The following is a 24,681-nucleotide window of genomic DNA, read 5'->3' as shown; positions in this document are numbered from 1 at the left end:
AAATACTTTTTTGCCCCACTGTACATATATGTGGGTATATGGGACCGTTAGTGTCCATATGATTTTACATAATATATAGTCCCATATGAGTGGTTGTGGTTTACTCAGCTAGTGCTGCTGCTCTGTAGGGGAGGGGATAAGGGGTTTCAGGTCTGAGGAGCAGTGTCAGAGTAGCTGGGTCTGTCAGTAACAGTGTCAGAGTAGCTGGGTCTGTCAGTAACAGTGTCATTGTAGCTGGGTCTGTCAGTAACAGTATCAGAGTAGCTGGGTCTGTCAGTAACAGTATCAGAGTAGCAACAACACAAAAAGGACTATGCATGATTTACAATCATATGGACACACCCCCATATACACATATATAAACACATGTAAACATATACATACATTGACCACTACTAATGTTGATAAGTCTGATAGTATGATCTTGGCATTACAGTACTCATTGAAGAGGTAGTCATGATTGTCTGAGAAGACACACTCACTACACAGGAAACCCACACTTACTTCCTGTTGCTGTTGCCATGGTGCAGGTATCCTCCTGATGATGAACTCACGTTTCTTACTTTTTCTATGTCCTATTTGTTGTCCTACTAATCCTGAATAAAAAGAGATTGTTCAATACAGAAATACATCCACAAAGACAAAGATCTACAATTGGCTTGGCTGTACCGTCACATCCTCTCCAGAGGATCATGGTTATTGTAGTTTCTGGTTGTAGTTTCTGGCTGCCTTCAATTCAGAGTGTCTAAGATTGGTGAGGCCAAGATGTTTTGTGGATAAATACTACATTTTGGGACACAGATCATAGTGAGATTTAAATGTTATGATTACTGAATGTTCATCATTTGGTAAATCAAACATTAATACTGGCAGGCTAAAGCTATAGAGGCCTACCTTCAGCCTCTGTCTCATGATAGGTCTCTGTCAGAAGTGTCTTCTCTTTCAAGGGTCAACAGTTACATCAACATTAGTATTTGGTTCTTCATGTTGTGTTTGATGATGTTGCAGCAGGTTGACTTGACCAGGTGCTGCTATTTAGGTGTTGCTATTTACAACGACCACATCAAAGAAGCTGAATATTTTCCAAACCTGTTTACTTTGAAGCTAGACCCTCCCCTTCATGTCACACAACATGGGTTTCAGAGAAAAGGACCACAAGCTGAAAACTTTCCACTCCATCGAACCAATCGCTGCTCGTATGTCCTTTCATGGTAAAGTACATCTAGTCATGAACAGGGAAATACGCAGCAAAGACCTTGTTACTCAAAGACCCAGCTACTCTCTGACAGTCACCATCAGACCATCAGACCACCAGATGGACAGGCTGTGTGTTTCTCTCATCACTCTCTTGTGTAAGTAGCCTTTAGAATTAGTTTTACTAGGCCTCATAGCTGCACGATAGCTCATCGTTCAAATCAAGTCAGAATGTATTCGTCATGTAAAAGGAGGTTCTCAGAGACCCTGCCCATTATATATTAAGGGGACTTTTAGATTCATATGTTTTGCTGCAGGCCTTATAATAGATACTGTTGCTATGTGTCTAAAAACTCTGCCACTATACGTTGTATAAGAATCTATATTAGTCTTTGTGGTTAAGCCCTGGCTGTTGTGAGAGTGTGCTTGCAGGCTGGGTCTGAGTCAGACTGAAACTAGATAAAGAGAAGTAACCACTGTCTGGTTTTGACATGTTGATCTTGTGTAACAGTGGACAATGCTAATGAATTCAGAGAAGCTACTGTACAAGGTTACTTTATAAGGTAACCTCAGTTTACTGCTGCATGCTTACACTGACGTAGGGGATCAAACCACCAGGTAGTGACCACATGTATATAATCAGCTGGGCTTTTAGGTGGGTGCAGAACTTACTCTGAAACTTACATGATGTGTTTCCATTGTCAACTTCTGTCTGCAATTGCATTAATAAAGATTTAATTGATTTACTTAAAGAAGATATTCAGACTGCTGATTTCACCAATAAGCCAATGATTGACAAGGAACAAGGAACCTACCCCGACAACACCAATAAGCCAATGATTGTCAAGGAGCAAGGAACCTAACCAACAACACTAATAAGCCAATGACTGACAAGGAATAAGGAACATTCCAGTTCCTTAACCTGTTATGGATAGGGGGCAGTATTTTCACGTCCGCATAAAAAACGTACCCGATTTAATCTGATTATTACTCCTGCCCAGAAACTAGAATATGCATATAATTATTAGCTTTGGATAGAAAACACTCCAAAGTTTCTAAAACTGTTTGAATGGTGTCTGTGAGTATAACAGAACTCATTTGGCAGGCCAAAACCTGAGAAGATTCCAAACATGAAGCGCCCTCTCTGACCATTTCTTGGCCTTCTTGATCATCTCTAACCAAAACAGGGGATCTCTGCTGTAACGTCACACTTCCTACGGCTCCCATGGGCTCTAAGAAGGCGGCAAAAAGCTGAATGGTGGCTTTGCAGGCCCTGGCTGAAAAACATTAGCGCATTTTGATAGTGGTCGATCAGAGAACCATGAGACTGAGGCGCGTGCACGAGGCGACCCCATGTTTTTATTCTTTCGTCTTTGAACGTAAACAACGACTCCCGGTCGGAATATTATCGCTTTTTTACGAGACAAATAGCATAAAAATTGATTATAACCTCTATGGGCTCAACAGCCAGTGTAATCCCGTGGCGCGTTATTCAAATTCCTCAAAAATGCAAAAACTTCAATTTTTCAAACATATGACTATTTTACACCATTTTAAAGATAAGACTCTCGTTAATCTAACCACACTGTCCGATTTCAAGAAGGCTTTACAACGAAAGCAAAACATTACATTATGTCAGCAGAGTACCCAGCCAGAAATAATCTGACACCCATTTTTCAAGCTAGCATATAATGTCACATAAACCCAAACCACAGCTAAATGTAGCACTAACCTTTGATGATCTTCATCAGATGACAACCCTAGGACATTATGTTATACAATACATGCATGTTTTGTTCAATCAAGTTCATATTTATATCAAAAACCAGCTTTTACATTAGCATGTGACTAACATGTGACTAGCATTCCCACCGAACACTGCCGGTGAATTTACTAAATTCCTCACGATAAACGTTCACAAAAAGCATAACAATTATTTTAAGAATTATAGATACAGAACTCCTCTATGCACTCGATATGTCCGATTTTAAAATAGCTTTTCGGTGAAAGCACATTTTGCAATATTCTCAGTAGATAGCCCGGCATCACAGGGCTAGCTATTTAGACACCCAGCAAGTTTAGCACTCATCAAAGTCAGATTTACTATAAGAAAAATGTTATTACCTTTGCTGTCTTCGTCAGAATGCACTCCCAGGACTTCTACTTCAATAACAAATGTTGGTTTGGTTCAAAATAATCCATAGTTATATCCAAACAGCGGCATTTTGTTTGTGCGTTCAAGACACTATCCGAATGGTAAATAAGGGTGACGAGCATGACGCAATTCGTGACAAAAAAAATCTAAATATTCCATTACCGTACTTCGAAGCATGTCAACCGCTGTTTAAAATCAATTTTTATGCCATTTTTCTCATAAAAAAGCGATAATATTCCGACCGGGAATCTGCGTTTGGTAAACAGACGAAAGAAAATAAAGCATTCGGTCGACTCGGGCACGCGCCTAAGCCCATAGTACTCTGATCGGCCACTTGCCAAAAGCGATAATGTGTTTCAGCCAGAGCCTGCCTCGATATCGTTCAGCTTTTTCCCGGGCTCCTAAAGCCTATGTGTCACGTTATTGCAAGGGGGCTGTGTCAATACTGTGTCAATACTGCCCCCTAGCCCTAACAGGTTAAACAGCGGTTGACATGCTTCGAAGTACGGTAATGGAATATTTAGAATGTTTTTGTCACGAAACACGTCGGGCGCGTAACCCTTCGTCACCCTTGGATAGTGTCTTGAACGCACGAACAAAACGCCGCTATTTGGATATAACTATGGATTATTTTGAACCAAACCAACATTTGTTATTGAAGGTGCAGTCCTGGGAGTGCATTCTGACGAAGAACAGCAAAGGTAATCAAACTTTTCTAATAGTAAATCGGAGTTTGGTGAGTGTCAAACCTGGTGGGTGTCAAAATAGCTAGCCGTGATGGCTGGGCTATCTACTCAGAATATTGCAAAATGTGCTTTCACCGAAAAGCTATTTTAAAATCGGACATAGCGAGTGCATAAAGGAGTTCTGTATCTATAATTCTTAAAATAATTGTTATGTTTTTTGTGAACGTTTATCGTGAGTAATTTAGTAAATTCACCGGAAGTGTTCGGTGGGAATGCTAGTTCTGAACGTCACATGCTAATGTAAACAGCTGGTTTTTGATTTAAATATGAACTTGATTGAACAAAACATGCATGTATTGTATAACATAATGTCCTAGGTGTGTCATCTGATGAAGATCAAAGGTTAGTGCTGCATTTAGCTGTGGTTTTGTTTTTTGTGACATTATATGCTAGCTTGAAAAATGGGTGTCTGATTATTTCTGGCTGGGTACTCTGCTGACATAATCTAATGTTTTGTTTTCGTTGTAAAGCCTTCTTGAAATCGGACAGTGTGGTTAGATAAAGGAGAGTCTTGTCTTTAAAATGGTGTTAAATAGTCATACGTTTGAAAAATTGAAGTTTTGGGATTTTTGAGGAATTTGTAATTCGCGCCACGCCTATCATTGGATATTGGACTAGGTGTTCCGCTAGCGGAACGTCTAGATGTAAGAGGTTTAAGCACCAGACACTTGACATCTGCATTTTAATTTACCGGACACTTGATAAATTTACCCGACCCATATGCATTGGGTGTGTAACCCGATTAGGGTGTCCACCCACGGTGCTCAGAATGACAATCATATTTATATTATGGTAATTCACATCAACAGAACATGGAAGTCAAGGATGCAACAATGTGTGGTCCTTCTAACCTAATTCTGATGCTCTCTTTGAAGACATTTACTTTCCCTCAGCCAACAAGACGAGTATCCCCCATAGTAGAACATTTTACCTTTTCTATTGGTCAGCTTGTAGAGAACATATATATCCTATTCCGAACAGACTCTGGGGCAGTTGTGGGACGATAGATCCCAAATTCATACAACCTGTAGATCTAGGCTACAATGAAGAGGCTAATAAGCATTATTTCACAATGGGATGTGTTCTTCTTCCCCCAGATAATATACCGGCCAATAGCTGGCTATTACCGGTTAACGGAAACCCCAGTCAGGACATGTGGCTTCTCATATCAACTTTAATTTCTCAACCACTACAGTGATGTGATAACCGGTTTTACATGTTGTGTTTTGTTGTGTTAAAACCAGGAGTTCATAAGGAGAGGAGGGAAGTCGAGAAAAGAAGCAGAGACCAGTCATTCTCCTTGTCTGTAGTGAATTGAACTTCTCTATCAGAGACCAGTCATTCTCCATGTCTGTAGTGAATTGAACTTCTCTATCAGAGACCAGTAATTCTCCTTGTCTGTAGTGAATTGAACTTCTCTATCAGAGACCAGTCATTCTCCATGTCTGTAGTGAATTGAACTTCTCTATCAGAGACCAGTAATTCTCCTTGTCTGTAGTGAATTGAACTTCTCTACCAGAGACCAGTCATTCTCCATGTCTGTAGTGAATTGAACTTCTCTATCAGAGACCAGTCATTATCCATGTCTGTAGTGAATTGAACTTCTTTATCAGAGACCAGTCATTCTCCTTGTCTGTAGTGAATTGAACTTCTCTATCAGAGACCAGTCATTCTCCATGTCTGCAGTGAACTGAACTTCTCTTCTACATGTCCAATGACATCAGCATGAATCTGTTGTCATGTGGTTTCATCATCTGCTGGTCTGTCCCATTCTTTCTCTATTACCCAGAAGGTTTTTATTGGTTAGAATTTGTATGTAAGAGCTTGGAAATTGTATCCTATCACAGAAAAACTTTTTGTTTGTAATATTTCAATATTTTTTTTCATCTTTTTTTATTTCTTAAAAAATATATTTGAAAAGGTCTACAAAATTATAGTTGTATTGTTATGGACTTCATATTGAGCTACTGCTCATGTCTTATTGTGATTGGTCAATATGTCTGTCATGGCTATCTTCTGGAATAAAATTGATTCTATTGTTCTGTGGTACGAACAAGATCTAGCTCCTAGCCAACATTGAAGTTTTTTCACATTTTTATTTCTTATGTTATTTGCTCAGAACGTTTCTAGTGTTATAACTTTTGGACATTAGATCGGTGGTCACTCACCAGAAATTAGACCAGAAATTCAACTTCCCTGACCTGGATCCTTTGCTTGGACTTCACGAGGCAAACCCATTCATTCCGGGTGCCACACAAAAACGTTAATGCCGGAGAAGAGGGAGGAGAAGTGGGGCTCAGGCGGCGAGAAAACCGTCCACCACATCCAAGTATATTGCTCTCAGAAGTTCAGCCCCTGGACAATAAAGTAGACGAGCTCAGGGCAAGGAACTCTGTTCTGAGAAAGATTGAAAAATACTCTGTTTAACGGTCATGGCTCTCCAGATATATTGTCCCCATTCATACAGCCAGCGGGGTTCTCCATTCATCACACCGACAGGAAGAAATAACTCTCCGGTAAAATCAGAGGTGGAGGGGTATGTCTCATGATTATCTCACGTTGTGATTGTGGTAACGTACAGGAACTAAAGTCCTTTTGTTCTCCCGATCTGGAATGCCTCACCACCAAATGCCAACTGCATTACCTCGAGATAATATTATTTTGCTTATTGTTACTGCCGTGTATATTCCCCCCCAAGCTGACTCCTCGACAGCTCTCAAGGAACTACACTGGATATTATGCAAACTGGTATCCGTATATCCTGAGGCTGCATTTATTGTAATTGGGGATTTAAATAAAGGAAATTACAGGAAAACGCCCCCGAAATTCTCCTGTGCTACACGCGGAGAGAACACACTTGACCATTGATACTCTCTCTTCCGGGATGGCTACAAGACCCTGACATGCCCTCCCTTCGCCAAATCAGATCATGCCTCCATCCTGCTCCTCCCTGCCTATAGGCAGGAACCTAAACAGGATCCACCTGTGGTAAGGTCAATTCAATGTTGGTCTGACCAATCAGAATCTATTCTTCAGGACTGTTTTGATCACACGGATTGGGAAATGTTCCGGGTCGCCTCTGGGAATAGTATCGACGTATACAGTACACTGACTCAGTGACTGGGTTCATCAGGAAGTGCATAGAGGATGTAAGATGTTAAGATGTTTTTCCTACTGTGATGATTAGAACTTATTCAAACCCAAAACCGTGGATAGATGGAAGCAATCAAGCAAAACTGAAAGTGCAAACCACCACGCTTAAGCATGCAATGTGACTAGGAATATGGACATGTACAAATAGACCAGCTATGACCTTTGCAAGGCAAAGACGCAAAATGACAAGCTAAACACAGTCTTTACCCGCTTTGAGGAAAAAAATGAGTCGCCGACATGGGCACACGCTCCTCATGAGGACTGTGTACTCCTGACCTCCATGGCCGATGTCAGTAAAACATTCAAGTGTGTTAACCCTCGCAAGGCTGCCGGCCCAGACGGCATCCCAATCTGCGTCATCAGAGCATACAGTAGGCAGACCAGCTGGCTGGAGTGTTTACGGACAAATTCAATCGCACCCTATCCCAATCTGTTGTCCCCACTTGCTTTAAGATGTCGACCATTGTTTATGTTCCCATGAAAGCAAAGGTAACTGATCTAAATGACTATCGCCCCATAACACTCACTTCTGTCATCATGAAGTGCTTTGAGAGGCCAGTTAAGGATCATATCACCTCCACCTTACCCAACACCCTAGACCCACTTCAAGTTGCTTACCGCCCCAACAGATCCACAGACGATTGCACTGCACAATGCCCTATCCCACCTGGACAAATGGGTTTTGTACCCATGTTGGTTTATTCTATATGCCGTTGGTTTCGATATTAAACTGCTCCGGCTATTACCTAGTTCTGCTCTCCTGCGTCACTGCCACCAGTCCCGCACCCGTTTACATAAATGTAATAAAATATCAAGCCACACCCTCTTGGCATCCAAGCCACACCCATTCACCTCAAACCACGCCCTCTCTGTATCTAGCCACACCCTCTTGGCCTCTTAGTCATGTTTAGCCTATAAACCACACCCACAAACCCAGACCTCTCTGAAAGGAAGCTACACTGACTGGTATGACCTATAAATCACACCCACAAACCCAGAACTCTCTGAAAGGAAGCTACACTGACTGGAATGACCTATAAACCACACCCACAAACCCAGAACTCTCTGAAAGGAAGCTACACTGACTGGTTTGACCTATAAACCACACCCACAAACCCAGACCTCTCTGAAAGGTAGAGGTAGAGAGAGGTAGAGAGAGGTAAAGAGAGAGAGAGAGAGAGAGAGAGGTAGAGAGAGGTAGAGAGAGAGAGAAAGAGAGAGAGAGAGAGACAGACAGATTTAAGTCATTATGTGTGCTTTTGGCCTTCTGTTCTTAATGAGTTTACATCCCTTTGAATAGGGCTGGGTTAACAAACACATGGACTACAAATCAAGATGGCCACCCCTAAAATAACTAAATATCCCAGTCTGACGGTACCTGTTCTCTGCTCTCACTTCCCCTGATGGTAGTCTTGATCTGAGTGTCAGTTGGAGCTGCAGAAGAAGAGTTTATCACCGTTAAAACAAGCCTGAGTTAAAACAATGACAATAATAAGACTGATTCAGAATACAGTGACATCCAAATAATAAGAGACTGAAAAGTAAGTAGAAGACTGACTATGAGAGGAAGTGAGAGAATGAGTTTACCTGTTTTTCTGCAGGAGTAGACACAGGCGGAGGAGAGGTGAGAGGAGAGGAGAGCAGACACAGGACATAGACTGAACAGCAACATCCAACACAGTCCACAGTCTACATCAGGGGAAGAGGAGGAGGAGGACTGGTTTCTGGACATAAACACAAGCATAAATGAAGAAACTTGCCTCTCATTGAGATTCTGTTTCCCTGGCATTACAAAGTATGTGCATTTCTTTTGTATGGCACCCTAAAGAAAAAACAAGAAACAGTATTTTCTTACCAAATGAAAGTCTGGTGATGACATTTCCATGGTGGTAGACCTCTTTTTCTGTTCCATGGAGAGACCCTTCCATGTTCACCACATGTTTCTGCCAGCTCCCACAAACAGCACCTACAGGTAGCAGAGGAACAGTGTAAGGATGAACTGACTGGAGGAAACAGCACCTACAGGTAGCAGAGGAACAGTGTTAGGATGAACTGACTGGAGGAAACAGCACCTACAGGTAACAGAGGAACAGTGTTAGGATGAACTGACTGGAGGAAACAGCACCTACAGGTACCAGAGGAACAGTGTTAGGATGAACTGACTGGAGGAAACAGCACCTACAGGTAGCAGAGGAACAGTGTTAGAATGAACTGACTGGAGGAAACAGCACCTACAGGGAACAGTGTTAGGATGAACTGACTGGAGGAAACAGCACCTACAGGTAGCAGAGGAACAGTGTTAGGATGAACTGACTGGAGGAAACAGCACCTACAGGTAACAGAGGAACAGTGTTAGGATGAACTGACTGGAGGAAACAGCACCTACAGGTACCAGAGGAACAGTGTTAGGATGAACTGACTGGAGGAAACAGCACCTACAGGTAGCAGAGGAACAGTGTTAGAATGAACTGACTGGAGGAAACAGCACCTACAGGGAACAGTGTTAGGATGAACTGACTGGAGGAAACAGCACCTACAGGTAGCAGAGGAACAGTGTTAGGATGAACTGACTGGAGGAAACAGCACCTACAGGTAGCAGAGGAACAGTGTTAGGATGAACTGACTGGAGGAAACAGCACCTACAGGTAGCAGAGGAACAGTGTTAGGATGAACTGACTGGAGGAAACAGCACCTACAGGTAGCAGAGGAACAGTGTTAGGATGAACTGACTGGAGGAAACAGCACCTACAGGTAGCAGAGGAACAGTGTTAGAATGAACTGACTGGAGGAAACAGCACCTACAGGGAACAGTGTTAGGATGAACTGACTGGAGGAAACAGCACCTACAGGTAGCAGAGGAACAGTGTTAGGATGAACTGACTGGAGGAAACAGCACCTACAGGTAGCAGAGGAACAGTGTTAGGATGAACTGACTGGAGGAAACAGCACCTACAGGTAGCAGAGGAACAGTGTTAGGATGAACTGACTGGAGGAAACAGCACCTACAGGTAGCAGAGGAACAGTGTTAGGATGAACTGACTGGAGGAAACAGCACCTACAGGTATCAAAGGCCAACAGAGAGCTATGGCAACAACAGAGAGCTATGGCAACAACAGAGAGCTATTGCAACAACAGAGAGCTATGGCAACAACAGAGAGCTATGGCAACTACAGAGAGCTATGGTAACAACAGAGAGCTATGGCAACTACAGAGAGCTATTGCAACAACAGAGAGCTATGGCAACAACAGAGAGCTATGGCAACTACAGAGAGCTATGGTAACAACAGAGAGCTATGGCAACTACAGAGAGCTATGGCAACAACAGAGAGCTATGGTAACAACAGAGAGCTATGGTAACAACAGAGAGCTATGGTAACAACAGAGAGCTATGGTAACAACAGAAAGCTATGGCAACAACAGAGAGCTTTGGTAACAACAGAGAGCTATGGTAACAACAGAGAGCTATGGAATGCCATCATCCTCCATAGACAAAGATAGGATGCATATTAACAGCACATACGCACTACACTCTTAGTTAAAGGTGCTATCTAGAACCCCAAAGTGTTCTTCAACTGTCCCCATAGGAGAACCCTTCAAATAACCTTTTTTGGTTCCAGGTAGATCCCTTTTGGGTTCTAGATTGAACCATTTCCACAGAGAATTCTAATTGGAACCCAAAAGGGTTCTATCTGGATCCAAAAAGGGTGGGGACAGCCGAAGAACCCTTTTGGAACCCTTTTTTCTAAGAGGGTAGGGCTAGGCGGGACGAATTCGTCCCACCTACGTAACAGCCACTTGCAGCCTGTGGCGCGATTTTCAAAACCTTAAAAATCCTATTACTTCAATTTCTCAAACATATGACTATTTTACAGCTATTTAAAGACAAGACTCTCGTTAATCTAACCACACTGTCCGATTTCAAAAAGGCTTTACAACGAAAGCAAAACATTAGATTATGTCAGCAGAGTACCAAGCCAGAAATAATCAGACACCCATTTTTCAAGCCAGCATATAATGTCACCAAAACCCAGAAGACAGCTAAATGCAGCACTCACCTTTGATGATCTTCATCAGATGACAACCCTAGGACATTATGTTATACAATACATGCATGTTTTGTTCAATCAAGTTCATATTTATATCAAAAACCAGCTTTTTACATTAGCATGTGACGTTCAGAACTAGCATACCCCCCGCAAACTTCCGGGGAATTTGCTAACATTTTACTAAATTACTCACGATAAACGTTCACAAAAAGCATAACAATTATTTTAAGAATTATAGATACAGACCTCCTCTATGCACTCGATATGTCCGATTTTAAAATAGCTTTTTGGTGAAAGCACATTTTGCAATATTCTAAGTACATAGCCCAGGCATCACGGGCTCGCTATTTAGACACCCGGCAAGTTTAGCACTCACCATAATCATATTTACTATTATAAAAGTTTCATTACCTTTTGTTGTCTTCGTCAGAATGCACACCCAGGACTGCTACTTCAATAACAAATGTTGGTTTGGTCCAAAATAATCCATCGTTATATCCGAATAGCGGCGTTTTGTTCGTGCGTTCCAGACACTATCCGAAATGATAAAGAAGTGTCGCGCGCATGGCGCAATTCGTGACAATAAAATTCTAAATATTCCATTACCGTACTTCGAAGCATGTCAACCGCTGTTTAAAATCAATTTTTACGCCATTTTTCTCGTAGAAAAGCGATAATATTCCGACAGGGAATCTCCTTTTCGGCAAACAGAGGAAAAAATCACAAAGGCGGGGGCGGTCGGGTCACGCGCATAAGCCCAGAGTCCCTTGATCGGCCACTTGAGAAAGGCGATAATGTGTTTCAGCCTGGGGCTGGAATGACGACATTCTGTTTTTTCCCGGGCTCTGAGCGCCTATGGACGACGTGGGAAGTGTCACGTTAGAGCAGAGATCCTTAGTAAAAGATAGAGATGGAAAAGAAGTTCAAGAAATGGTCAGACAGGCCACTTCCTGTAAAGGAATCTCTCAGGTTTTGACCTGCCATATGAGTTCTGTTATACTCACAGACACCATTCAAACAGTTTTAGAAACTTTAGGGTGTTTTCTATCCATATGTAATAAGTATATGCATATTCTAGTTACTGGGTAGGAGTGGTAACCAGATTAAATCGGGTATGTTTTTTATCCAGCCGTGTCAATACTGCCCCCTAGCCCTAACGTAGACAAATATAAAACCACATCAAACGATGATCTATCGTTCAACTATGAGTCCCAGTAAAACTAATTCTAAAGGCTACTTACACACGAGAGTGATAAGAGAAACACACAGCCTGTCCATCTGGTGGTCTGATGGTCTGATGGTGACTGTCAGAGAGTAGCTGGGTCTTTGAGTAACAAGGTCTTTGCTGCGTATTTCCATGTTCATGACTTGATAGACTTTACCATGAAAGGACATACGAGCAGCGATTGGTTCGATCGAGTGGAAACTTTTCAGCTCGTGGTCCTTTTCTCTGAAACCCATGTTGTGACAGGAAGAGGAGGGTCTAGCATCGAGGTAAACAGGTTTCACACCAACGTGACGTCAATGGAAAATATTCAGCTTCTTTTAGGTGGTCTCTGCAGGTACAACACCTACCGCAACATCATCTAACATACTTGAAGAACCAAACACTCATTCTGGTGTCACATTTGACCCTTGAAGTAAAAGACTCTTGAGGAAGAGGCCTAAGGTTGGCCTCTATAACTGTATCCTGCCAGTATTAATGTTTGATTGATGAAATGTTGAACATCCAGTAATCATAACATTTAAATCCTGATCTGCATGAACTATTTCAGGATTCCAAAAATGTAGTATTTATCCACCAAACATCTAGGCCTCACCCTGACATTAAACCATGGACGTGTTCGAGTGGATCACTTTTGTTGAGAAGTTGACCATCATTGGTGACCACCTTTCAAATTGTGTTGCGTTATGGTTATAAAAATTCTCCAACTTGCAACTACATGCCAACTGCATGAACTTGACAAAAAGCATGTGATCAAAGGTCAGGAAGTCTCCTTGCAGTAGCTTCTCAGTAGCTGTACCATGCAACCATCACCTGCATTGAGGGAGGCACTTTTTGTCAACCAATCATTGGGGTGTTTTTGTTTGATCTACAGGAACGTGGCGAAAGACGTGACTGAAACAGGAACCTCCTTGTCATGATTGTAAAGCTACAGGGGATATAAATGTAGTGATATTTGAGACCCCTCTCTAACCCACTCATTATACACACGTTATGTTTTCAGTTGGTCAGTGAGTGTTATGGGCGTATAGTAAAGTTTATTTAGACGTTTATAAAGAAAAACTTTTAGAAACACCAGCAGCTATGTTGACACTGTTATGTTGAAACAGCCAGAAACTACAACCAGAAACTACAATAACCATAATGCTCTATAGAGGATGTGACTGAAACAGAACAACTTTTAGAAACACCAGCAGCTATGTTCACACTGTTATGTTGAAACAGCCAGAAACTACAACCAGAAACTACAATAACCATAATGCTCTATAGAGCATGTGACTGAAACAGAAAAACTTTTAGAAACACCAGCAGCTATGTTGACACTGTTATGTTGAAACAGCCAGAAACTACAACCAGAAACTACAATAACCATAATGCTCTATAGAGGATGTGACTGAAACAGAAAAACTTTTAGAAACACCAGGAGCTATGTTCACACTGTTATGTTGAAACAGCCAGAAACTACAACCAGAAACTACAATAACCATAATGCTCTATAGAGGATGTGACTGAAACAGAAAAACTTTTAGAAACACCAGGAGCTATGTTGACACTGTTATGTTGAAACAGCCAGAAACTACAACTAGAAACTACAATAACCATAATGCTCTATAGAGGATGTGACTGAAACAGAAAAACTTTTAGAAACAACAGCAGATATGTTCACACTGTTATGTTGAAACAGCCAGAAACTACAACTAGAAACTACAATAACCATAATGCTCTATAGAGGATGTGACTGAAACAGAAACACTTTTAGAAACACCAGCAGCTATGTTGACACTGTTATGTTGATCTGAGTCTTGCTGTTGTAAAACCACTACATTGTCCATCTTTCTACTGTGGCAGATGAACCTCTCTCAACTTCACTCACCCACTTTCATCTACAGTTGGCAGCCAGACTCGAAGGCAGCCAGACTCGAAGGCAGCCAGACACTACAACCTGAAACTATAATAACCATGATGCTCTGTGAAGGATGTGATGGTACTGTACATCCATGCCAATTGTTGTTCCTTATCCTGTTAGGGCTAGGGGGCAGCATTGACACGGCTGGATAAAAAACATACCCGATTTAATCTGGTTACCACTCCTACTCAGTAACTAGAATATGCATATACTTATTACATATGGATAGAAAACACCCTAAATTTTCTAAAACTGTTTGAATGGTGTCTGTGAGTATAACAGAACTCAAATGGCAGGTCAAAACCTGAGAGATTCCTTTACAGGAAGTGGCCTGTCTGACCATTTCTGGAACTTCTTTGCCATCTCTATCATTTACTAAGGATCTCTGCTCTAACGTGACACTTCCCACGTCTTCCATAGGCTCTCATAGCCCGGGAAAAAAGAGAATGTCGTCATTCCAGCCCCAGGCTGAAACACATTATCGCCTTTCTCAAGTGGCCCATCAAGAGACACTAGCTTATGCGCGTGACCCCGACCGCCCCCGCCTTTGGGATTTTTTCCTCTGTTTGCCGAAAAGGAGATTCCCTGTCGGAATATTATCGCTTTTCTACGAGAAAAATGACGTAAAAATTGATTTTAAACAGCGGTTGACATGCTTCGACGTACGGCAATGGAATACTTTGAATTTTATTGTCAGGAATTGCGCCAAGCGCGCGACACTTCTTTACTATTTCGGATAGTGTCTGGAACGCACGAACAAAACGCCGCTATTCGGATATAACGATGGATTATTTTGGACCAAACCAACATTTGTTATTGAAGTAGACGTCCTGGGTGTGCATTCTGACGAAGACAACAAAAGGTAATGACATTTTTATAATAGTAAATATGATTATGGTGAGTGCTAAACTTGCCGGGTGTCTAAATAGCGAGCCCGTGATGCCTGGGCTATGTACTTAGAATATTGCAAAATGTGCTGTCACCAAAAAGCTATTTTAAAATCGGACATATCGAGTGCATAGAGGAGGTCTGTATCTATAATTCTTAAAATAATTGTTATGCTTTTTGTGAACGTTTATCGTGAGTAATTTAGTAAAATGTTAGCGAATTCCCCGTAAGTTTGCGGGGGGTATGCTAGTTCTGAACGTCACATGCTAATGTAAAAAGCTGGTTTTTGATATAAATATGAACTTGATTGAACAAAACATGCATGTATTGTATAACATAATGTCCTAGGGTTGTCATCTGATGAAGATCATCAAAGGTGAGTGCTGCATTTAGCTGTCTTCTGGGTTTTGGTGACATTATATGCTGGCTTGAAAAATGGGTGTCTGATTATTTCTGGCTTGGTACTCTGCTGACATAATCTAATGTTTTGCTTTCGTTGTAAAGCCTTTTTGAAATCGGACAGTGTGGTTAGATTAACGAGAGTCTTATCTTTAAATGGCTGTAAAATAGTCATATGTTTGAGAAATTGAAGTAATATGATTTTGAAGATTTTGAAAATCGCGCCACAGGCTGGCAGTGGCTGTTACGTAGGTGGGACGAATTTGTCCCGCCGGTCCCATAGAGGTTATCTTTGTGGATGTATTTCTGTACCAAATAATCAATTTTTATTCAGGATTAGTGGGACAACAAATAGGACATAGACAGGGAGAGAAATGCAATCAGAGTGAAACGTCAGTTCATCATCAGGAGAATAGCAACACCATGGCAATGGCAATAGGAAGTCAGGGTTTAATGTGTACTGAATGAGTCTTCTCATGGCTGTGTGAGTGTGTTTGCATATGATTGCATATGCATGCCTAGTCCTTTTTGTGTGGTTGTGATTTACTCAGCTAGTGATGCTGCTCTGTAGGGGGGTTAAGGGGGGGGGGGGGGGGGGGGGGGGGCTGGGTTTCAGGTCTGAGGGGAGGACTGAGGGGTTAAGGGATATTCAAGGTTTCAGGTCTGTAGAAACCACAATGTTTCCATCTACTTGACAGGTGATGTGTCAACTGCTTGGCCACTGTGGAACTGCACATACGTGACATTATTGTTTTCTGTAATATTTCTGTTTGTATCCTTGTTATACTAACTGATATCTGCATCAGAGACCCAGTTACTCTGATACTGTTACTGACAGACCCAGCGTCTCTGATACTGTTACTGACAGACCCAGTTACTCTGATACTGCTACTGACAGACCCAGCTATTCTGATACTGTTACTGACAGACCCAGTTACTCTGATACTGTTACTGACAGACCCAGCTACTCTGATACTGTTACTGACAGACCCAGCTACTCTGATACTGTTACTGACAGACCCAGCTACTTTGATACTGTTACTGACAGACCCAGCTACTCTGATACTGTTACTGACAGACCCAGCTGCTCTGATACTGTTACTGACAGACCCAGCTACTCTGATACTGTTACTGACAGACCCAGCTACTCTGATACTGTTACTGACAGACCCAGCTACTCTGATACTGTTACTGACAGACCCAGCTACTCTGATACTGTTACTGACAGACCCAGCTACTCTGATACTGTTACTGACAGACCCAGCTACTCTCATACTGTTACTGACAGACCCAGCTACTCTGATACTGTTACTGACAGACCCAGCTACTCTGATACTGTTACTGACAGACCCAGCTACTCTGATACTGTTACTGACAGACCCAGCTACTCTGATACTGTTACTGACAGACCCAGCTACTCTGATACTGTTACTGACAGACCCAGCTACTCTGACACTGCTCCTCAGACCTGAAACCCAGTCCTCCCTTAACTCCTCCCCTACAGATCAGCAGCACTAGCTGAGTAAACCACAACCACACACCTGGACTATATATGATATACAATCATATGGACACACACTCCCATATACCCACATTATGTATATATAAACACATGTAAACATATACATACATTGACCACTACTAATGTTGATAAGTCTGATCTTATGATGTTGGTATTACAGTACTCATATAAGAGCTAGTCATTGATTGGCTGAGAAGACACACTCAACACACAGGAAACCCACACTTCCTGTTGCTGTTGCCATGGTGCTGTCTGTCTGTTTTTCTGTCTTTCTGTCTACCATTTGGGCTGAGGAAGAGAGGACATCCAATGTATAAGTAGTTGTTCACCCATGGTGCAGCTGTTCTCCTGATGATGAACTCACATTTCACTCTGAGTATATTTCTCAATTTTTCTATGTCTTATTTGTTGTCCCACTAATCCTGAATGAAAAGAGATTAAGAACTAGAATAGGCATAGCTGTACCATCACATCCTCTCCAGAGCATCACGGTTATTGTAGTAACTGATTGTAGTTTCTGGCCGACTTCAATTCAGGCTGTCTGAGATTGGTGAGGCCAAGATGTTTTGTGGATAAATATTACATTTTGTGACGCCTCAATTAGCTCATACAGATCATGGTGAGATTTAAATGTTATGATTACTGGATATTCATCATTTGATAAATCAAACATTAATACTGGCAGGATACAGGTATAGAGGCCAACAATAAGCCTCTGTCTCATGATAGGTCTCTGTCACATGATATAGGTCTCTGTCACATGATATAGGTCTCTGTCACATGATACAGGCCTCTGTCACATGACAGGCCTCTGTCACATGACAGGCCTCTGTCACATGACAGGCCTCTGTCACATGACAGGCCTCTGTCTCAAGAGTCTTTTCCTTCAAGGGTCAACATTGACACCAGAATGAGTGTTTGGTTGATCATGTTGTGTTTGGTTGACTTGACCAGGTGCTGTTAGTTAGGTGTTGCTATCTACAGTACAGAGAACACCTCAAAGCTAAATATTTTCCAGTGACGTCACGTTGGTGTGAAACATGTTAACCTCGATGCTAGACCCTCCTCTTCCTGTCACAACATGAGTTTCAGAGAGAAGGTGAAAACAAGCTGAAAACTTTCCGCTCCATCGAACCAATCGCTGCTCGTATGTCCTTTCATGGTAAAGTACATCTAGTCATGAACACGGAAATACACAGCAAAGACCTTGTTACTCAAAGACCCAGCTACTCTCTGACAGTCACCATCAGACCATCAGACCACCAGATGGACAGGCTGTTTGTTTCTCTCATCACTCTCCTGTGTAAGTAGCCTTTAGAATAAGTTTTACTGGTCCTCATAGCTGCACGATAGCTCATCGTTTGATGTGGTTTTATAGTTCCCTACATTTATTAACCTACCCTTTTGGGTTCTAATTAGAACCCTTTTGTGTTCCGTCTGTGGAAATGGTTCAATCTTGAACCCAAAAGGGCTCTACCTGGAACCAAAAGGGCTCTACCTGGAACCAAAAGGGCTCTACCTGGAACCAAAAGGGCTCTACCTGGAACCAAAAGGGCTCTACCTGGAACCAAAAGGGCTCTACCTGGAACCAAAAGGGCTCTACCTGGAACCAAAAGGGCTCTACCTGGAACCAAAAAGGCTCTACCTGGAACCAAAAGGGTTCTACTTGCAATCAAAAAGGTTTATTCTAAGGGTTCTCCTATGGGAACAGCCAAAGTACCCTTTTTACTAAGACTGTAGTGTGTACGTGCTGTTACTTTGCATGCCATCTTTGTCTATGGGGGATTCCACTTTATATAATGTTTACATACCCTACATTACTCATCTCATATGTATATACTGTACTCCATACCATCTACTGCATCTTGCCTATGCCGTTCGGCCATCGCTCATTCATATATTTATATGTACATATTCTTAGTCATTCCTTTACACTTGTGGGTATAAGGCAGTTGTTGTGAAATTGTTAGATTACTTGTCAGATATTACTGCATGGTTGGAACTAGAAGCACAAGCATTTCGCTACACTTGCATTAACACCTGCTAACCATGTGTATGTGACCAATAAAATTTGATTTGATGCTCTCTGTAGTTGCCATAGCTCTCTGTTGTTTCCATAGCTCTCTGTTGTTGCCATAGCTCTCTGCTGTTGCCATAGCTCTCTGCTGTTGCCATAGCTCTCTGCTGTTGCCATAGCTCTCTGCTGTTGCCATAGCTCTCTGCTGTTGCCATAGCTCTCTGCTGTTGCCATAGCTCTCTGTTGTTGCCATAGCTCTCTGTTGTTGCCATAGCTCTCTGTTGTTGCCATAGCTCTCTGTTGTTGCCATAGATCTCTGTTGTTGCCATAGCTCTCTGTTGTTGCCATAGCTCTCTGTTCTGAGACCAGTGTCTCTGCAGATGTTGTCCACGTAGGGTTCATGTGGTCTTCCTGAGGGTGAACCCACAATATGAGACTGTAGAAAGTGAATCATATCCAAACAAGATTCTGGTTCTTTCTAACACTGTTCCTCTGCTACCTGTAGGTGCTGTTTCCTCCAGTCAGTTCATCCTAACACTGTTCCTCTGCTACCTGTAGGTGCTGTTTGCTCCAGTCAGTTCATCCTAACACTGTTCCTCTGCTACCTGTAGGTGCTGTTTCCTCCAGTCAGTTCATCCTAACACTGTTCCTCTGCTACCTGTAGGTGCTGTTTCCTCCAGTCAGTTCATCCTAACACTGTTCCTCTGTTTCCTGTAGGTGCTGTTTCCTCCAGTCAGTTCATCCTAACATTGTTCCTCTGCTACCTGTAGGTGCTGTTTCCTCCAGTCAGTTCATCCTAACACTGTTCCTCTGCTACCTGTAGGTGCTGTTTGCTCCAGTCAGTTCATCCTAACACTGTTCCTCTGTTACCTGTAGGTGCTGTTTCCTCCAGTCAGTTCATCCTAACATTGTTCCTCTGCTACCTGTAGGTGCTGTTTCCTCCAGTCAGTTCATCCTAACATTGTTCCTCTGCTACCTGTAGGTGCTGTTTGCTCCAGTCAGTTCATCCTAACACTGTTCCTCTGTTACCCGTAGGTGCTGTTTCCTCCAGTCAGTTCATCCTAACACTGTTCCTCTGCTACCTGTAGGTGCTGTTTCCTCCAGTCAGTTCATCCTAACATTGTTCCTCTGCTACCTGTAGGTGCTGTTTCCTCCAGTCAGTTCATCCTAACATTGTTCCTCTGCTACCTGTAGGTGCTGTTTGCTCCAGTCAGTTCATCCTAACACTGTTCCTCTGTTACCCGTAGGTGCTGTTTCCTCCAGTCAGTTCATCATAACACTGTTCCTCTGCTACCTGTAGGTGCTGTTTCCTCCAGTCAGTTCATCCTAACATTGTTCCTCTGCTACCTGTAGGTGCTGTTTCCTCCAGTCAGGATGGGATCTCTGGAACAGAGGTGGAGCTGAGAGTCAGACCAGGAGACAACGTTGTTCTTCACTGTGATGTCAAACACCATGATAAAACACATTGGCATAGAAACAGCTCCATTGAGAATGTGGGTCATTTCAGTGTTTCAAATCAGGATATAATGGACAATCCTGTCACTCGCTTCTATTTCCTGTGGCGTTCTCAACAGTTCTGGGATCTGCTGATTGAGAACATCACTGAATCTGACCTGGGACTCTGCTACTTTGGGACTTTGAAGAAGAAGTTTCTGAACTTTGAAGGGGTTAGCGATACAGTAGAAACGTTCATATCTAACAATGGAAATGTCATCACCAGACTTTCATTTGGTAAGAACATACAGCCATAGAAAATATATTTACAGACATTTCTCAATCAAGTTCTTCATGTTTTCTTGTGTTTATGTCCAGAAACAAGTCCTCCTGACTGTATTTGTCCAGAAACCAGTCCTCCTGACTGTATTTGTCCAGAAACCAGTCCTCCTGACTGTATTTGTCCAGAAACCAGTCCTCCTGACTGTCTATGTCCAGAAACCAGTCCTCCGACTGTTTATGTCCAGAAACCAGTCCTCCTGACTGTCTATGTCCAAAAAGCAGTCCTCCTGAGCCCTCCTCCTCCTCCCCTCCTCCTGTAGGCTGTGGGCTGTGTTGGATGTTGCTGTTCAGTCTGTGTCCTGTGTCTGCTCTCCTCTCCTCTCTCCTCTCCTCCACCTGTGTCTACTCCTTCTGCAGAACAACAGGTAAACTCACTTCATTATTAACAGCAGTATGTGCTCTTTCACTCTTTATAGCATGATCTCACTCATTCAGTTTGTATTTTTGTATTAAAGTAAAGACATTTCTTAACATAACCTTTTAGTTTTTTTTTTTACATGTAACTGATTTGGCAAAACTTCACAGCTCCAACTGAGACTCAGGTTCCTCTGAACAGGACCACCACCAGGGGAAGTGACAGCAGAGACAAGGTACTGCCACTTTACAGTCAGAGTGGGTGTTGTAGTTCTATAACAAGTGGCCATCTTTATTTTTAGTCCACATTTTTGCATCCCAGTGAATTCATTAGCAACAATACATTATTTATGATGATATATTTAGAATATTAACAGATTATTTATAAAATATATCTTGTCTCTAATCTCTCTTATTACCTCAATTTCAATTTACGGCTTTATTGGAATGGGAAACTTATGTTCACATTGCCAAAGCAAGTGAAGCAGATAAAAAAAATAAAAAAATGTAACAAACAATAAAAATTAACAGTAAACATTACACACAGAATTTCCAAAAGAATAAAGAAATCTGAAATGTCATAAGATGTCTATTTACAGTGTTGTAACGATGTGAATCTCTCTTGCTTTCTCATTTTTCTGTCTTGCTTGCTTTGTCGTTTCTCTCTCTCTTGCTTTCTCGTTTCTCTCTCCTCTCTCTCTCGCTCTCTCTCACTCCTCTATCTCTCTTGTTTCTCTCTCCTCTATCTCTCTCTTGTTTCTCTATCTCTCTTGCTTTCTCGTTTCCCTCTCTCTCTTTCGCTCTCTCTCTCGTTTCCCTCTCTGTCTCTGTCTCTCAGGAGGAAGGAGACCTGTGTTACGCCTCGTTGGATATCCGTCAGGGACAGAGGAGACCAAAGAAGACGAAGAGGGTCCAGAACTCTGACTTCAGTACCTACTCAGCCATCAATACCAGCAGAGTGTGAGACCTATACCATCCATCAATACCAGCAGAGTGAGACCTGTACCATCCATCAATACCAGCAGAGTGTGAGACCTGTACCAGCCATCAATACCAGCAGAGTGTGAGACCTATACCATCCATCAATACCAGCAGAGTGTGAGACCTATACCATCCATCAATACCAGCAGAGTGTGAGACCTATACCAGCCATCAATACCAGCAGAGTGAGACCTATACCATCCATCAATACCAGCAGAGTGTGAGACCTGCACCATCCATCAATACCAGCAGAGTGAGACCTATACCAGCCATCAATACCAGCAGAGTGAGACCTATACCATCCATCAATACCAGCAGAGTGTGAGACCTGCACCATCCATCAATACCAGCAGAGTGAGACCTATACCATCCATCAATACCAGCAGAGTGAGACCTATACCAACCATCAATACCAGCAGAGTGAGAGACCTATACCAGCCATCAATACCAGCAGAGTGTGAGACCTATACCATCCATCAATACCAGCAGAGTGTGAGACCTATACCATCCATCAATACCAGCAGAGTGAGACCTATACCAGCCATCAATACCAGCAGTGTGAGACCTATACCATCTATCAATACCAGCAGAGTGAGACCTATACCATCCGTCAATACCAGCAGTGTGTGAGACCTATACCATCGGTCAATACCAGCAGACAGTGAGACCTATACCAGCCATCAATACCAGCAGAGAGTGAGACCTATACCATCCATCATTACCAGCAGTGTGAGACCTATACCATCCATCAATACCAGCAGAGTGTGACCTATACCATCCATCATTACCAGCAGAGTGAGACCTACACTATCCATCAATACCAGCAGAGTGAGACCTATACCATCCATCAATACCAGCAGAGTGTGAGACCTATACCAGCCATCATTACCAGCAGAGTGAGACCTATACCTGCCATCATTACCAGCAGTGTGAGACCTATACCAGCCATCATTACCATCAGAGTGAGACCTATACCATCCATCAATACCAGCAGAGAGTGAGACCTATACCATCCATCAATACCAGCAGAGAGTGAGACCTATACCATCCATCAATACCAGCAGAGTGTGAGACCTATACCAGCCATCAATACCAGCAGAGTGAGACCTATACCATCCATCAATACCAGCAGAGTGTGAGACCTATACCAGCCATCAATACCAGCAGAGTGAGACCTATACCATCCATCAATACCAGCAGAGAGTGAGACCTATACCATCCATCAATACCAGCAGAGAGTGAGACCTATACCATCCATCAATACCAGCAGAGTGTGAGACCTATACCAGCCATCAATACCAGCAGAGTGTGAGACCTATACCATCCATCAATACCAGCAGAGTGAGACCTATACCAGTCATCAATACCAGCAGAGTGAGACCTGTACCATCCATCAATACCAGCAGAGTGAGACCTATACCATCCATCAATACCAGCAGTGTGAGACCTATACCATCCATCAATACCAGCAGAGTGAGACCTATACCATCCATCAATACCAGCAGAGTGAGACCTATACCAGTCATCAATACCAGCAGAGTGAGACCTGTACCATCCATCAATATCAGCAGTGTGAGACCTATACCATCCATCAATACCAGCAGTGTGAGACCTATACCATCCATCAATACCAGCAGTGTGAGACCTATACCATCCATCAATATCAGCAGTGTGAGACCTATACCATCCATCAATATCAGCAGAGTGTGACCTATACAACAATAATAACATTTGGACTCTCTTCCTCAGGCTGAATGACAGCACCTTGGCAACAACAGGAAGTTTGATTTTCCTGTGTGTTGAGTGTGTCTTCTCAGCCAATCAGTGACTTGCTCTTATATGAGTACTGTAATACCAACATCATATTATCAGACTTAGTAGTGGTCAATCAACATTAGTAGTGGTCAATGTATGTACATGTTTACATGTGTTTACATTTGTGGAAATATATGTGTGGGTTTGTGATATGTGTTGTTCTTAACTGACTTGCCTAGTTAAATGAAAAATAAATAAAAATGTATGTTTACATATAAATGATGTGTGTATATGGGAGTGTGTCCATATGATTGTATATCATGTATTGTCCTATGTGTGATGTTGTGGTTTACTCAGCTAGTGCTGCTGCTCTGTAGGGGAGGGGTTAAGGGGGCCTGGGTTTCAGGTCTGAGGGGAGGTCTGTTTCTGCTCCTCAAACCTGCTGCCTTCTGGGTCGGAAAAACACACGGTGGATCAGGACATGGGGATACTCATATCAGTTTGTGTTAATGTAACTTTTCATCCAGTGAAGTGATGTGGCAGGAGTTCATAAGGAGAGGAGGG

General features: G+C 42.4%; 1 protein-coding gene across 1 annotated transcript; it reads left to right on the top strand.

Annotated features, from left to right (window-relative positions):
* Positions 1–18,138: 18,138 nt before the first annotated feature.
* Positions 18,139–24,407, top strand: LOC123731948 (uncharacterized). Its single transcript, XM_045711335.2, has 5 exons — positions 18,139–18,537; positions 20,605–20,982; positions 21,288–21,392; positions 21,553–21,617; positions 22,220–24,407. The coding sequence occupies exons 1-5, from the start codon at positions 18,384–18,386 to the stop codon at positions 22,343–22,345; spliced, it is 828 nt and encodes a 275-aa protein (XP_045567291.1). The 5' UTR covers positions 18,139–18,383; the 3' UTR covers positions 22,346–24,407.
* Positions 24,408–24,681: the final 274 nt, after the last annotated feature.

The sequence above is a fragment of the Salmo salar genome, chromosome 08 (genome assembly GCF_965601325.2).
Source record: "Salmo salar chromosome 08, fSalSal1, whole genome shotgun sequence".
NCBI classification, from domain to species: Eukaryota; Metazoa; Chordata; class Actinopteri; order Salmoniformes; family Salmonidae; genus Salmo; species Salmo salar.
Note: the sequence above shows the minus strand (reverse complement) of the source record. Positions and strands in the feature narration are given on the sequence as shown.